This window comes from Urocitellus parryii, chromosome 10, assembly GCF_045843805.1.
Source record: "Urocitellus parryii isolate mUroPar1 chromosome 10, mUroPar1.hap1, whole genome shotgun sequence".
NCBI classification, from domain to species: domain Eukaryota; kingdom Metazoa; phylum Chordata; class Mammalia; order Rodentia; family Sciuridae; genus Urocitellus; species Urocitellus parryii.
Window position 1 is genome coordinate 114,909,888 of NC_135540.1, and position 13,292 is coordinate 114,923,179.

At 39.4% G+C, this 13,292-nt stretch overlaps 2 protein-coding genes across 2 annotated transcripts in view; one reads left to right on the plus strand and one right to left on the minus strand.

Moving 5' to 3' along the window:
- Window positions 1-471: 471 nt before the first annotated feature.
- Rpl9 (ribosomal protein L9) lies at window positions 472-4,589 on the plus strand. Its single transcript, XM_026385869.2, has 7 exons — window positions 472-573; window positions 657-772; window positions 1,320-1,415; window positions 2,262-2,394; window positions 3,284-3,364; window positions 3,937-4,053; window positions 4,519-4,589. Exons 1-6 carry the CDS (start codon window positions 528-530, stop codon window positions 4,041-4,043), a joined length of 579 nt encoding a protein of 192 aa, XP_026241654.1. The 5' UTR covers window positions 472-527; the 3' UTR covers window positions 4,044-4,053; window positions 4,519-4,589.
- Window positions 4,590-9,836: 5,247 nt separating this feature from the next.
- Window positions 9,837-13,292, minus strand: part of Klb (klotho beta) — a 30,911-nt gene continuing 27,455 nt past the window's right edge. The window contains exons 4-5 of the mRNA XM_026386711.2: window positions 11,008-12,151; window positions 9,837-10,225 (exon numbers count right to left, since the gene is read on the minus strand). Coding sequence (XP_026242496.2) covers window positions 9,837-10,225; window positions 11,008-12,151 — 1,533 coding nt within the window. The remainder of the gene's footprint in view (window positions 10,226-11,007; window positions 12,152-13,292) is intronic.

Here is a 13,292-nt window from a genome sequence, read left to right on the forward strand (position 1 = left end):
TGGCGTCGCGCACTCATTACGCAATACGCAGAGTCCTTACGGGCTACAAATACGTGATGACGAAAGACGCTCTCTCTTTCCCGTATCTACTGCGAGGTGAGGAGGATAGTGATTTTTGTGGGCCCTGGGAATCTGAAGCCATCGGCTCTAGGAAAGCTAACAGCATGGGTTTTGCGCTCTCAGCCTTTACCCTGATTGTCTCCCGGCGCGGCGAGTGCCGTGTGGATCTGCTGGCGCGAGATGCGAGTTCTGTATTGGGGCTTTAGGCCTAACCCTACCGCTCTGCCTTACCGGGATGGCGCGCCGGGCTGGGATTCCAGGGTTGGGCCGACAGTGTGTTAGCCAGCAAGGCTTCGTAACACCTCTTTGGGGGCTGCACCTACCAGCCCCGGACGCACCGGAGGCCACTCTTAGTTTGGGTCATCTTATATCCTCCCACGTCTCCCGGCACTTTCCTGTGGGAGTGGAACTCTGTTTGGCGAAAACACTCCCTGCACTGGCCTGACTCCAAGTGTTTGTGTTTCAGAATGAAGACCATTCTCAGCAATCAGACTGTCGACATTCCAGAAAATGGTACGGTACTTGCGGTTTTTCTGATGGGTGTTTACTACGTGTTCTAAGCCTTCTGTAATCTCGGAATTCATTCTCTCTCGTAGTCGACATTACTCTGAAGGGACGCACAGTTATTGTGAAGGGCCCAAGAGGAACCCTCCGGAGGGATTTCAATCATATCAATGTGGAACTCAGCCTCCTTGGAAAGAAAAAAAAGAGGGTAAGGTGTAGATAACTTATGTTGCTCGTTCGGATGGTAGTTATTTGTAATAGCATTAAATTTGGTTGCTTGTAAAGTTTCCCAATTGAGCGACGTTTGGCTTTTAAGTTTAGCATCCAAAATAAATTTTGCTTTAATGAGGTTGGAATATCAGATTCTGAATACAATGTACTGTAAAGCTCAATATCTAGTAGTCATTCTCAAAGCGGTTTTAACACTAATACAAGTTAAATTTATTTATGTGATTGCTTAAAAAGTAAGAATTTAAACCAGTAATGGGGATTTTTTTGGACTTGATTTTATTTTCCAGTGGTGAAGTTTGTTGCAACTTGTTTGGGAGTTTTCAACGTGAATCTAGGTACCTTTGTACAGCAATAAAAACATTTGTGAAATGTAGGAGACTCTGTATGTGGTTGGATTTTCCCAGTTGAAAATCCTATGCTTTAATTGGGGTTAATTCTAGAATCTAGAGTAATTCGTTGGGAAAAAAAATGAACTGTTCTCCTTCCAGCCTACTTATTTATGGGAAGTTTTTGTTGTGTTACAGCTACGGGTTGACAAATGGTGGGGAAATAGAAAGGAACTGGCCACTGTTCGCACCATCTGTAGTCATGTACAGAACATGATCAAGGGTGTTACACTGGTAAGCTGACTAATAAAGACATTCCGCCCACTCCTTTATTTTACTTTTGAAAGTTTTCTAAGCTGTATTATATGTGTGTGTATGTATTATATATAGAGGTAGATGTCTATGGCCAGGAATGGATTAACCATAAGAGTAGGCTGAGGGTGTGGAACTTTTTTACTATAGTGCTGGAGCTCGAACCCATGCTGGTGCCAAGTGCTCTATCACTGAGCCACATCCTATTTATTTATTATTAATAGAAAATCTGCTATGCCATAGCACATAGGTAGGCTTTGCTTACTTAATGGAAAGCCACCATTAGGACCCTACAACCCTGCCTGTTTCCCTAAATGCATGTCTGATGTCACTATTGATTTCAAGCCCCTAAAGTAAAGTTTGTGTTGACTTGTGTGTATGCATTAAAACCTGGTCCCTCTAGACTATACCTAATAAGGGAATCCTGCGTTTAACCTCTATTATGGACCTATTAAATGTTTCTACTGCGTATCCCTGATTCCAGAAGGTAGAAGCCCTGTCATACTTGATATTCTCAATTCTGCCATTAGTCTTAGTAAATGTTAGTCTGAAAATGTGGGATTTGGGGAGTTCTCATTAAAAGGTGTTAGTATTGTTTACTGTGGTCATAAAGGTAACAAAATAAGTGCTTCTTTAAGAAGCTTTGCTGTCCAGTGAGGAGACATAAAATTGTGTACCTATAGTGTACCAATAATAAAAATGTTGTAGGAGGGTTAGTACAGGTGTCAGTTGTTAGGAAACCTTGCAATGAATGCAATATGGGAACTGTTTAAATTATAAGTAACATAAGCATCCTACTAAATTTTAAAGTGAATTTCTTTTAACTAGGGCTTCCGTTACAAGATGAGGTCTGTGTATGCTCACTTCCCCATCAACGTTGTTATTCAGGAGAATGGGTCTCTCGTTGAAATCCGAAATTTCTTGGGTGAAAAATACATCCGAAGGGTTCGGATGAGGACAGGTATGTTGTATGTGCCCTCAGATATGATTCAGAAATTGTAAGTCTTTTGAAGCCTGGTTTTTTGGGTTGGTTGTGACTATAAGTATTTCAGAATTGTCTAAGGATATATTGCTCTAAGGATAGCTTTGAACTTGTGATCCTCCTGTCTCTGCCTCCCAAATTTCTGGGATTACAGGCAAGTGCCACCATATCTGGCTGCATTGTGATGTTTTGATGGACATATGCATAAGTAGAATGATCAAATTAGGATATTTAACATGTTCATCTCCTATTTCTTGGTGATAAAAACTTTTAGATTCCAAAAGTATCTTAGTTATTAGCCTACATTCTGCCTAGGTTTAAATTTTAACATTTATTTTTTAGTTCTCGGCAGACACAACATCTTTCTTTGTATATGGTGCTGAGGTAATAGCTGTTTTCTGCAACATTTAATGAGAATCCCCATGTAAAAAATAAACTTTTGGGGATAATAAATATGTACAAAGAGTTGGTACAGAACTTTGTTTTTGGTGCAGGAATTGAACCCAGGGGTGTGTAACCACCACTAAGCTACATCCCTAGTCCTTTTTTATTTTGAGACAGGGTCTCTCTAAGTTGCTGAGGCTAGTCTCAAAGCCTCCCAAATTATTAGGATACAAGTGTGAACCACTATGCCTAGCTTGGTATAGAGCCAACTAAGTTGTACTGTCGAGTCTCTGAGTCTGACTATGATTCATTCCAGCCAGAACACAAATTTTAAAATTTTGGCTGATATAAGCCAGATCCTATAAAGCAAAAACCTCAAGAGAAAATTGGTTTGTTGTATGGAATCTTAAATGGAGTTAATTACTAGTGGGATTTAAGTATTTGTTTATTCTAACACCATGCAAATGCTTTTTTGCCTTTTCAGGTGTTGCTTGTTCAGTGTCTCAAGCTCAGAAAGATGAATTAATCCTTGAAGGAAATGATATTGAACTTGTTTCAAATTCAGGTTTGTATGTTCTCAATACCATTTATGTATTTCACTTAAAGCAGTCTTGTGTAAGGACAGGGACACAGTGTGAGAAATGTGTTATTAGGCATTTTTGTTAGTATGAATGTCAAAGTGTACACAAAACTTGATGGTACAGATTATTTACTGAACATGGTCCTTGGTACAGTCAAGAGACCACGTAGAAAAGTGTATATACACAAGTTGCCAGCAAAACATGGTATATTGTTTGATAACCTTTTCAGTAGATAGAAGATTTAGATTAAAAAGTGTAGTAAGTAGTTGTTTATTATGATTATCAAGTATCCTATGTATAATTGTGTTGTATACTTTTGACAGGCAACAATAAATATTTTTCACACTTGTGAAAAAAGTTTGTTCTTGCTGGCATCACCAAGAACAAATGTGAGTGATGTGTTCACTAGTACAGTTTTACTAGATGTAGGAAATTTTTTGTCTCTGTTATTACCTTATGGAATCATTGCTGTATATTTGGTTCATTGTTAACCAAAATGTACTGTACCTGATTGCTTTTTAAGATGAAATAATTGACTTTTTTTTTATTCCTATAGCTGCTTTAATTCAGCAAGCCACAACAGTGAAAAACAAGGATATCAGAAAATTTTTGGATGGTATTTATGTTTCTGAAAAAGGAACAGTTCAGCAGGCTGATGAATAAGATCTAAGAGGTAGGTTCTTTAGTGTCTGTTTTTGTTTTGTGTTACTAGGGATTAAACTCAGGGCTTTGCACATGCTAAAGAGCTCCACTATTAAGTTATATCCCCAGCTATTTATGCTAAGTTACCTAGGCTGGCCTAGAACTTGTTATCCTCCTGTCTCTGTCTTCTAAGTAGTTGGGATCACAGGTGAGCACTATCATGCCTGCTAATGTCTATAAGATTGATTACTGCTTTAGATGGGTTTTTAATATACTGAGGCTTAAATAGAGCTTGCTGAGCATGAGCAACGTGTCTAGGCTCCATTCCTCATTCTCCAAAAAGAAAGAAGACTTAAATTGAAATTATATTAATGGTAGAGAATGGAGCACAGTAAGTTCTAAGTTTACAGTTTACTATGAACAATATATTTAACGATAATTTACAACTTTAATGGACAAAGATAACTGATGGAGATATTTTTATTTCTTTTTACAGATGTCCAGTCACAGAAACATGTCCTGGAGTCAATTTGATATTTCACTGATGCAATAAAAGATCTCTATTGACTTTGGACTTAATCCTTTCCAACGGGTTGAATAAACTTTCGTGTCCTTTCAAAGGAACAGAACAGAAATTTTTTTTCTAGTTTATTTTTTTCTTCTTGGGAACAAGTTGTTTGAATCTGGTTCTTGAATACTAGCTAAATCTCAGGCAAAAAGAAATTGGTACCTGTGACAGGCAACCTCTACCTAGTTTTTCAATGGATAGAGAGCTTTGGGGAAGATCTGAAGGGGTTTTAATATTTTTGAGGCATGAATTTGAATATTTGGTGAGGTAGGTGCACTCTAGTCACTTGTGAAAAAGTTCTGAGAAATGAAACAATATACTCAGGATGGAGATGTGCAGTTAATTTGTGAAATATTGCTGACCATATTACTGTTGTGCTGTAAGATTTCAATAATCTTGTCCTCTGCCTCAAGCCAGTAGTGTATGTATTTTGAATTTTTTTGTTTTGTTTTGAGACAAGGTCTCAAAGTTATTAAAGCTGGCCTTAAATTTGCAACCTTGCCTCAGTTGTTGAGATGGGCATGAGCCACTACACCTGTCTATTAGCCGTCTACTAGTGTGTCCAAGACCTTTATTTTTACATACCATAGTTCTTAACCACTGAGTCATACCCCCAGCCCTTTTTATTTTTCTATTTTGGGTGTCTCTAGATTGCTGAGGCTGTCTTTAAACTTGCCATTCTCCTGCCTCAGCCTCCAGAGCTGCTAGAATTACAGGCTTGAGCCACCATGTCCACCCCCACTTGGTATTCTAAAAGCACAACTTACATTATATCTTCATTCCCTGTCAGAGTTTTTAAGTATTATGTAATAATATTTTACTAGACTTAACATTCATTTATTATAGCACCTTTTTTCCCCCTAATTTTTTTAATGGTGCATTATACTTGTGTGCATTGGTCAGTGTTGATCCCTGGCCATACCAGGCTTCCTTAAACCCAACATGGTTATCCGTTTAATCCCCTCTTGATCTGTTGAATTCCAACATCCCAAATTTTCAGAAAATTAATATCAAACCTTGAGTTCTTTTTACACACCATACAAACAACCCTGATACATACATATATTCACTATTTGGTATGTTCAGAGTCTATCAGAACTATTTAAATGAAGAGACTCAGTTGGAACCTCTCAATCAGACTTGTTTCAAGTGTACTGATGGTGTATGATTTCATGGAGGTAGTGTTAACCTTGATTATAGAGTTAGGTTTTTTAAGAAAAGGATGAAGTGTTAAACACTTGAGGTAGGGTTACAGGCATTGAATGTTGGTTTCTGAGTGAAGTAATATAAATTGACAACTATTGAAGCTGAAAGGGCTTTGTTATACTATTACAGTGTTTGAAAATGGTAGAAAATGAAACAACCTTGACTTTCACTTGGATTATTGGTTATTGGTTCTTCACACTCCCTCTGGTAGTGGGAATTGTACTGAGGATTGAACCACTGAGCCCCATCTGCAGCCCTATTTTGGGGTCTCACTGAGTTGCTCAGTGCATCCATCACTGTTGCTGAGACTGGCTTTGAACTTGCAATCCTTCTGAGCTACAGGGAAAGATGTTCTTTTTGAAAGTATTTTTCAAAGGTTTTTTGTTTTTTTTGGTACTGGGGTGTTTGAGCAATGAGCCACATCCACATCCCCACTCCTTTTTATTTTTAAACAGGGTTTGCTAAGTTGTTTAGGCTCTCTAAGTTGCTAAAGCTGGATTTGAACTTGTGATCCTCTTGCCTTGGCCTCCTGAGCTACTCCGGTTGCAGGTGTATACCATCACTCGTGAATTAAGCCTATAAGTTTTTAAAACTTGCCTGCTTTCATACTTGAGTTTTTATATTTTTTATTACTATTTTTTGCAGTGTTGGAGATTGAACACACCTTTGAGCATGCTAGACAAACATTCTGCCACTTAGCTATATCCTCAAAACTTTCAGTTTACTTTGTTGATTTTCAATATCAAGCAAGGTCTTTCCTTTTAAAAAGGGCTTTATAGCTGAAGTGTGGCAGTCCCCTTCAATGGCATAGTAAAACCTACCTTGATCACCCTATTTAAAAACATTGCATTAGTTCATCCAGTAATCTTGCTCCTGTTGCACTTGATTCTGTCTGTAGCATTTATAAACATTTACAGTTCACCTTGTTGAGTTTTAATTGTATTCTTCTGTTAGAACACAACTGTTAGGGGGATGCAATCTTCTGTGCTGCTTCATTTCAAGAATATGGAAAAATGGCACATCATTGTTTGCTGAGTGGAAACTATTGGTGAAATTTTGAGGGAGAAATTTCAAAGTGGCAGTATTATAGTAAGCTAGAGACATTAGGAATGAAATAGCAATATGTAGGTAGTTGCTGCTGTGCAAATAGATTCCTCCAGGAGTGAACTGATGCTAAGTATGACCTGGTAACTTGGAGAGTAATTTCCACAAAACTAGGGTGTGGTGACAGTCAAACCCAACTTTTAGGTCAGGTGTTTACATTTTACTAATGGATGCACATTCCCAGAGGTAACTTGCTCAGTTGGGGCAGAGTAAGTCAAAATCCACTCACCAGAATGTTAGCTAAATATATAGTAAGCATAAACCCAGTGAGGTGTTTTTGATTTTTGAGGTACAGGGACTTGGACCCCATCCTACTGTGTGGTAGGCAAGTGCTCTTTGAGACGATCAAAGTTGCCCAGGGTGACCTTGAGTTTGCAATTCTTTGGCCTCAGCCTCTTGAGTTATCAGTGTGCCTCACTGTACCCAACTTAAATTGATTTTTTTTAATAAACCTGACTATTTTAGTAAGCTTAGTAGATCATGAGCCATATTAAATATTTTTTAAAAAAATTTTTAGTGGTAGATGGTCATAATATCTTTATTTATTTTTATGTGGTGCTGGGGTCTCAAGCCCCATATTAAATATTTAACTAAGGTTTTTCATATGACAATGACTTAAATACTCCCAAAGTGGCAGTAAGGGAAGACTTAAGCTTTAAGCTAAGGAACTTGGCTATTTGGGGGAGTTTATGGCAAAGTAATTTGAAAAGGGAAACCATGTTTTTAAGAATACGTAATGTAAACATTAAAAAATAGGCCAGATGTGGTGTACATGCATGCCTGTAGTCTCAACTATTAGGAAGGTTGAGGTAGAATCTGAAGTTAAAGGCCAACCTTGACAATTTAGTGAAACTCTGTCTCAAAATGTAAGAAGGACTGGGGAAAAGAAAGTCTAAACTCAGAAATCATAAATAACAAGATACTTGAATCAGGGCACAAAATATTTGAAGACTAGAAAACAAAACCTGAAAATGTTTGTTATTCTGATCACATGTTTTTTTCAACACCTTGATGTTAAAAGAGGTTGATGAGTTGATAATTAATTGTTCAATTGACACCAAAGATTTTCACTGTAACTCTTGGGTCAGGGTGAGCCTATGTGGCATAAAAGGGGAGAAGCTGGGGGGGGGGGGGGGGGTTGAGTGGGTGGTGGCTATGGTGGTGATGGTGGTGTGAGGCATGGAACCTAGGGCCTCAAGCTTGGAGCTTGCTAAGCAAGTGCTCTATCACTTAGCTGCAGCCCATCCAAGTGATTCTTCTAAATGACTTTTCTACATAGTCAACATGTTAGAAAATTGACCAGTTATAATTATGCATAGCATTAGGTACAGTAAGTTCTCAAAGGGAAAAAAAATCTTGCAAAACATGCTTAAGACTAAGAAGGGTAAGAGAATGGGTATAATGGGAGAAAGAAGAGACAAAAGCAGGATTTTACCATTTGTATTTGACCAGCCACACAGCAAATTTATTGCCTATTCCTTAAGCATTTGCATGATCAATTTTCTCTTTACACCATCTTTGAAATATAATTGCTCTTCATGATCAGTTAGAATTCCAATTGTGTACATTTGACTTCTGACCACACATTTTTTCAATACCTTGATGTTAAAAGAGGTTGATGGGTTGATAATGAATTCTGGATACAATGAAAACTACCTTTAATTTAGGATAATTTCCTACTAAGGCTTTTTGAAACAAACTACTTTCCTTTGACTCTAAATTCCTGGAGTGGCCAGTGAATGTGTGCAAAGGCCATTATTTGAATATTTATTAATCTAAAAAATTATAAGCATAAATTGGTGTACATTCAGGTTCATTAAAAAAATACTCTCAGTTCAGATTTAAGAATTTACTTAATTCTAGCCTTACAAAGTGGTAAATAAAACAAAATAATTTTAACTCATTTAGACTAGTAATACTCAACTCATCCAGAGTCACATTGCTAGGTCCAGAAAGGGCCACACTTTGTATTTTGCTATATTCATGTAAAAAGCAGTGAAACTCTTTAGGGGGAAGGGCGGGTCTTATGGAATAATAATATGGTACTTTTCTATTGATAACCAATAAGTAAAATTTACATCTTTTTAGCTTTACTAAGTCTACCAAATCTTGTTTATCACTTCATGAAAATTGGGGAGAAGAAATGCTCAATTTATTTAAAGGTGAAATTTCTGTACTAGTCAGTTTGAGTGACTTCCTGTCTTCACAGACAGTTGGGTCCAGCTTTTAATCTTTATCCTGTGATCTTGCCATGAGATCAGTTATGGAAGTTGAATTTTTCTAAAATTCACAAATCTAATAAGAGAGCTCACAAGTTTAGATGTTTTAGAAATTCTTGATAATGTTTTTGAGAAAAACCTGTCTCACAAATTTAGATGTTTTTGAAATACTTGACAGGTTTTTTGAGAAAACAGATTGATGCACTTCAGAGTCTGCCATAACTGGCTATAGACAAGCACTGCTTACCTTGTTGAGATTTACTTTTCATTTCAGAACCACCCTGACCTAAAGGACAAAGCACCTTGTTAGAAGTGACAGAATGTCACCAACTATCCAGTTTAAAGAATAGTTTTAAATCTCTGCTATGGAGTCTGACAAACTTTCACTTTTTAAAAATAATTCTTTTAACCATGAGAAGATATTGACATTTAGAGAAGCTAGAGAATAATGATGGAAAATGCTTCCTGAAGCAATTTAACAGGTAATCCTCATAGTTTACAGTCATTGAAGTCTTATTCTTCAGCTCCAAGAATGGAATTTGTTGATGTCAACACCTAAGGGAAAGCTCATTTAAACCACACTGCAGAGACATCGATTGTCATCACCTTGATTACTGCTGTATCTCAAATTGTCTTCTTTCTTACACTATGCAGGAATACTGTAAGTTCCCAGTATATAGAACTGGAGTGAATTTTTTAATGTGAATACAGATCACTTTAGCTAAGGACTCTCTTGTGGCCTTGCTTTAATGGTATGTTTTGTAAGCTCTTTGCTTTCCAAAATTGATTTCTCTTTCGCTGATGTAAAATAGTGATTGATAATAGTAGAACCAGGGTGGAGAAGAAGCAACAACCAAAGAATATCAGTGGTTTCTTCTGCAGGAGAAATGAGCAGGCAATGCACTCTGCTTTTTCTTGAGTCTGATTACATCTAGGACTACTGTTCTCCAAAGGGAAGCCACTGCTGCTGATCAGGTGATTGTAAAATTGTATGGAGGATTTAGCTCTGAAATCAGATGTGAAGAATCCGAATCTAGGTTTAGATTTTTCTTCAGTAAGTTTGAATGCGTAATAGCCTTTGATTTTGACTTTATCAATAAGGTATGCTGAAAAATACCCAAAATGAAAATCATTAATTACAATGAAGTATCTTTGAATAAGAATTTAGATTTCATTGAAACAAGCTAAACTTATGTCCATAAAATAAAATGTAATGATTCTCACTCATTAAAGGCTTTTTTAAACTTTTTTTTTACAATCTATGAAAATAATTTTTAAAAGATTTAAAGTAAAACTGATATATAAATCATCCAAAAATATTTTTAAAAGCAAATTTAAGAAGCAGAGCCATGAGCACAATAGTTCTTATCACATTTATTCTAAGAATCACAAGCAGAAAAATCTTGCCTGTCTGTCCTCATTCTGAATCTCAGATATGCTCTTGGTGCTGCCCAGTAACCATACTTGGTTTCCCTAAGCATTCATTCTTTTCTTACTTTCCTGCTCCTATAATTCTATAAAGTCTTACTGTCCTAATCCTACAATTCTATTTTTTTTTGGGGGTGGAGGGTACTGGGGATTGAACTCAGGGACACTCAACCACTGAGCCATATCCCCAGCCCTATTTCGTATTTTATTTAGAGACAGGGTCTCACTGGGTTGCTTAGCACCTTGCTGTTGCTGAGGCTGGCTTTGAACTCACGGTCCTCCTGCCTCAGCCTCCCAAGTCCTGGGATTACAGGCGTGTGCCACAGCGCCCAGCTCTAATCCTACAATTCTAAACAAAGCCAACAAGATCATTAATGAGCCTTCTCCCCTTGTTCTTTTGTTCCTGTCAGTTAACATGAACCTCACACCTTACTGTATCTAAGCTGGCCCCGAACCTCACCTTTCAGAGCCTCCTGAACGTACTTCTCCAAGTAGTACTTTCGGAGTTGATCATTTTCCAAAGACTGGTCGTCGATGCCATTGGCAGTGATGTAGATATCTACGTCTCCGTAGTTCTTCCGGATCCACCTGAGCAGCTTGCGCTCTCCCCAGGGCAGCACCGCCAGGCGAGTCGGGGAGCTCAGGCAGGTGATGTCTTGCAGGAACTGCACGTCCCTGTCCGAGTCGTAGCGGCTGCCGTTCTGCTGCTCGTGCATCACGTATCTAGTGGTGAAGTGGTTTAAGGCATAGAAGTCGGCGGCGCCCTTGACCAGCCTGCGCTCGTCCTCCGTGAAGTGAGGAAGCGCAGAGCTGGAGAGCCCTTGCCGATTCTTGGAGGCTATGTACTCCCTCATCGAGGTGGGGTAGTCCCCGGTCTTGAACAGAGGATCTGCGAACCAGGCAATCTCGAACTGGAGGAAGCGCTCCGCCGCCTTCCAGTGAGAGTCGACATAGGGGTTGGCTGGTTCCGCCCAGTCGGAATGCAAGGACAGCGACACCGCGCCACGCTGGGACTGCCTGTACTGCTGGTCATAGAGGTGCCAGACCAGGGCATGTGCGATCAGCAGATTGTGGGCTGCCCTGTAGGTGTCGTTACTAGTGCGGTTGTAGATGTCACTCAGCCGGTTAGGCTCATTGATGGTGATCCAGAGCTTCACCAAGTCTCCCAGCTCCTGGAAGCACAGCCCTGCGTAGTCCTGGAAGGCCGTGGCTGTCGACGGGTTCAGCCAGCCCCCGCTGTGTAATAGGGGCGTGGGGAGGCCTAGATGGGCGTGGGTGGGGTGATACAACGTGACCATTGGGGAGATGTTGAGCTTCAGCCCCTCGCTGATCACACACCTGTAGTACCTCAGAACTTGTTGGTTGACCTCAGACAGGTTGCCAGTGGGAAGGACTGAGGCCCAGTCCAGAGCAAACCGGTAGTGGGTGACTTTCATTCTGGTCAACATCTCAAGTTGTTTTTTGATGCTGACAAAATCTGTGCATTGAGCGGGCCGCGTTTTCAGCCTTACTCCTTCCACTCGGTGCAACAGTCTGTTGCCAGTGGCATTCCACAAGTACAGGTGAGGGTCAGTAAACTGTGGGGAGGAAGCCATTGACTCGGGCTGTGGGAAAAGAAGCACATTCAGATAAAGCACATGCTGGCTAACTGAGGCTCTCAGCAATACACCCTTTAAGAGGAAGAAGGGCCTGATTTTATGGGGCCTCTCAGGACAAGAGAGAAAATACATTATGCATATGTCCTTCATAATGACCTCTGTGTTCCGGCTGTTCTCCTGGTGATGCAGAGAAAAGGCCTGATGAATTGATTATCTTCCCTTCCAGCCCTTGGCATCTCCAGGGAAACCAGGAAACATAGGGAAGGAACCATACCCAGGGTTTGGCTTGGAAACAAATTGAGAAAAGACTGAGAAGCCATTTTCCAGCTCATTTCACCTAAAAATCCAGGTTATACAGTGGGGTCTCCTGTGATTCTCTTCAAATGCATCAGGAAATTGGCTTGCTATCCTCAGTTAAAAGCAATTATGAAAGATGGATTCTAAACCCTGTCACAAATTGAAAACAAAGGTGTAAAGGAGTTCTCAGACCGCACTAGGATTTAGAGGGGACTGGTTGACAACAGCTCCAGTTCCTAAAAGAGACGGCAGGATGGGGGTAGGCAATGACTCCTTTCATTGGCTGAATGCACCTCTCAACTTTTTCTACTTGAAAAGTCCAAGTGATATTATCTTTGCTTCAGGTGTATCTCCCCCTACCCACGTGCCTGTCAAAATACAACTGTATGTCCCCCACCTGTAAATCTGTCAGAACACAGATTTATTTATCTAAAAGAAGATGATTGAATTTTTTCTCTATGCAAAGAACTTGGATTATGAATGGAAAGAATACCCATAAAATAAAATACCCATAAAACTCCCCACGTTGCCCCTTGGATCTGGTAGTGTCTCATTACAGTCTGTCCTAGTCTGTGCCTTTGAAACTTAGGCTTGGCAATTATATAGTGATGGAGCTGTCTCACCTGCCTCCCAGGTGTGCGGTGAGGAGTTGATGCTCTGCAAAAGGGCTCTGTCGACCCTAAAGCACTGTATAAATGTAAGGTAGTCATGACTTGGGTTTAGTTTTCCCTGGATGCAATAATTGTCTTGTAGACCTTTGAGTCTAAACTAAAATAAAGGACTTAAAAAAGGGATTTCTAAATTTAAGACTAAAAAGGGCAAATAAATGTTCTGTACTTATGTTAAAGTA

Excerpts from the sequence above, each read along its gene's own strand:
- Rpl9 (XM_026385869.2), top strand. The coding sequence starts at position 528 with ATGAAGACCATTCTCAGCAATCAGACTGTCGACATTCCAGAAAATG. Across the intron at positions 1,416-2,261 it reads TGATCAAGGGTGTTACACTG|GGCTTCCGTTACAAGATGAG; the intron begins GTAAGCTGACTA and ends TCTTTTAACTAG. Across the intron at positions 2,395-3,283 it reads AAGGGTTCGGATGAGGACAG|GTGTTGCTTGTTCAGTGTCT; the intron begins GTATGTTGTATG and ends TTGCCTTTTCAG.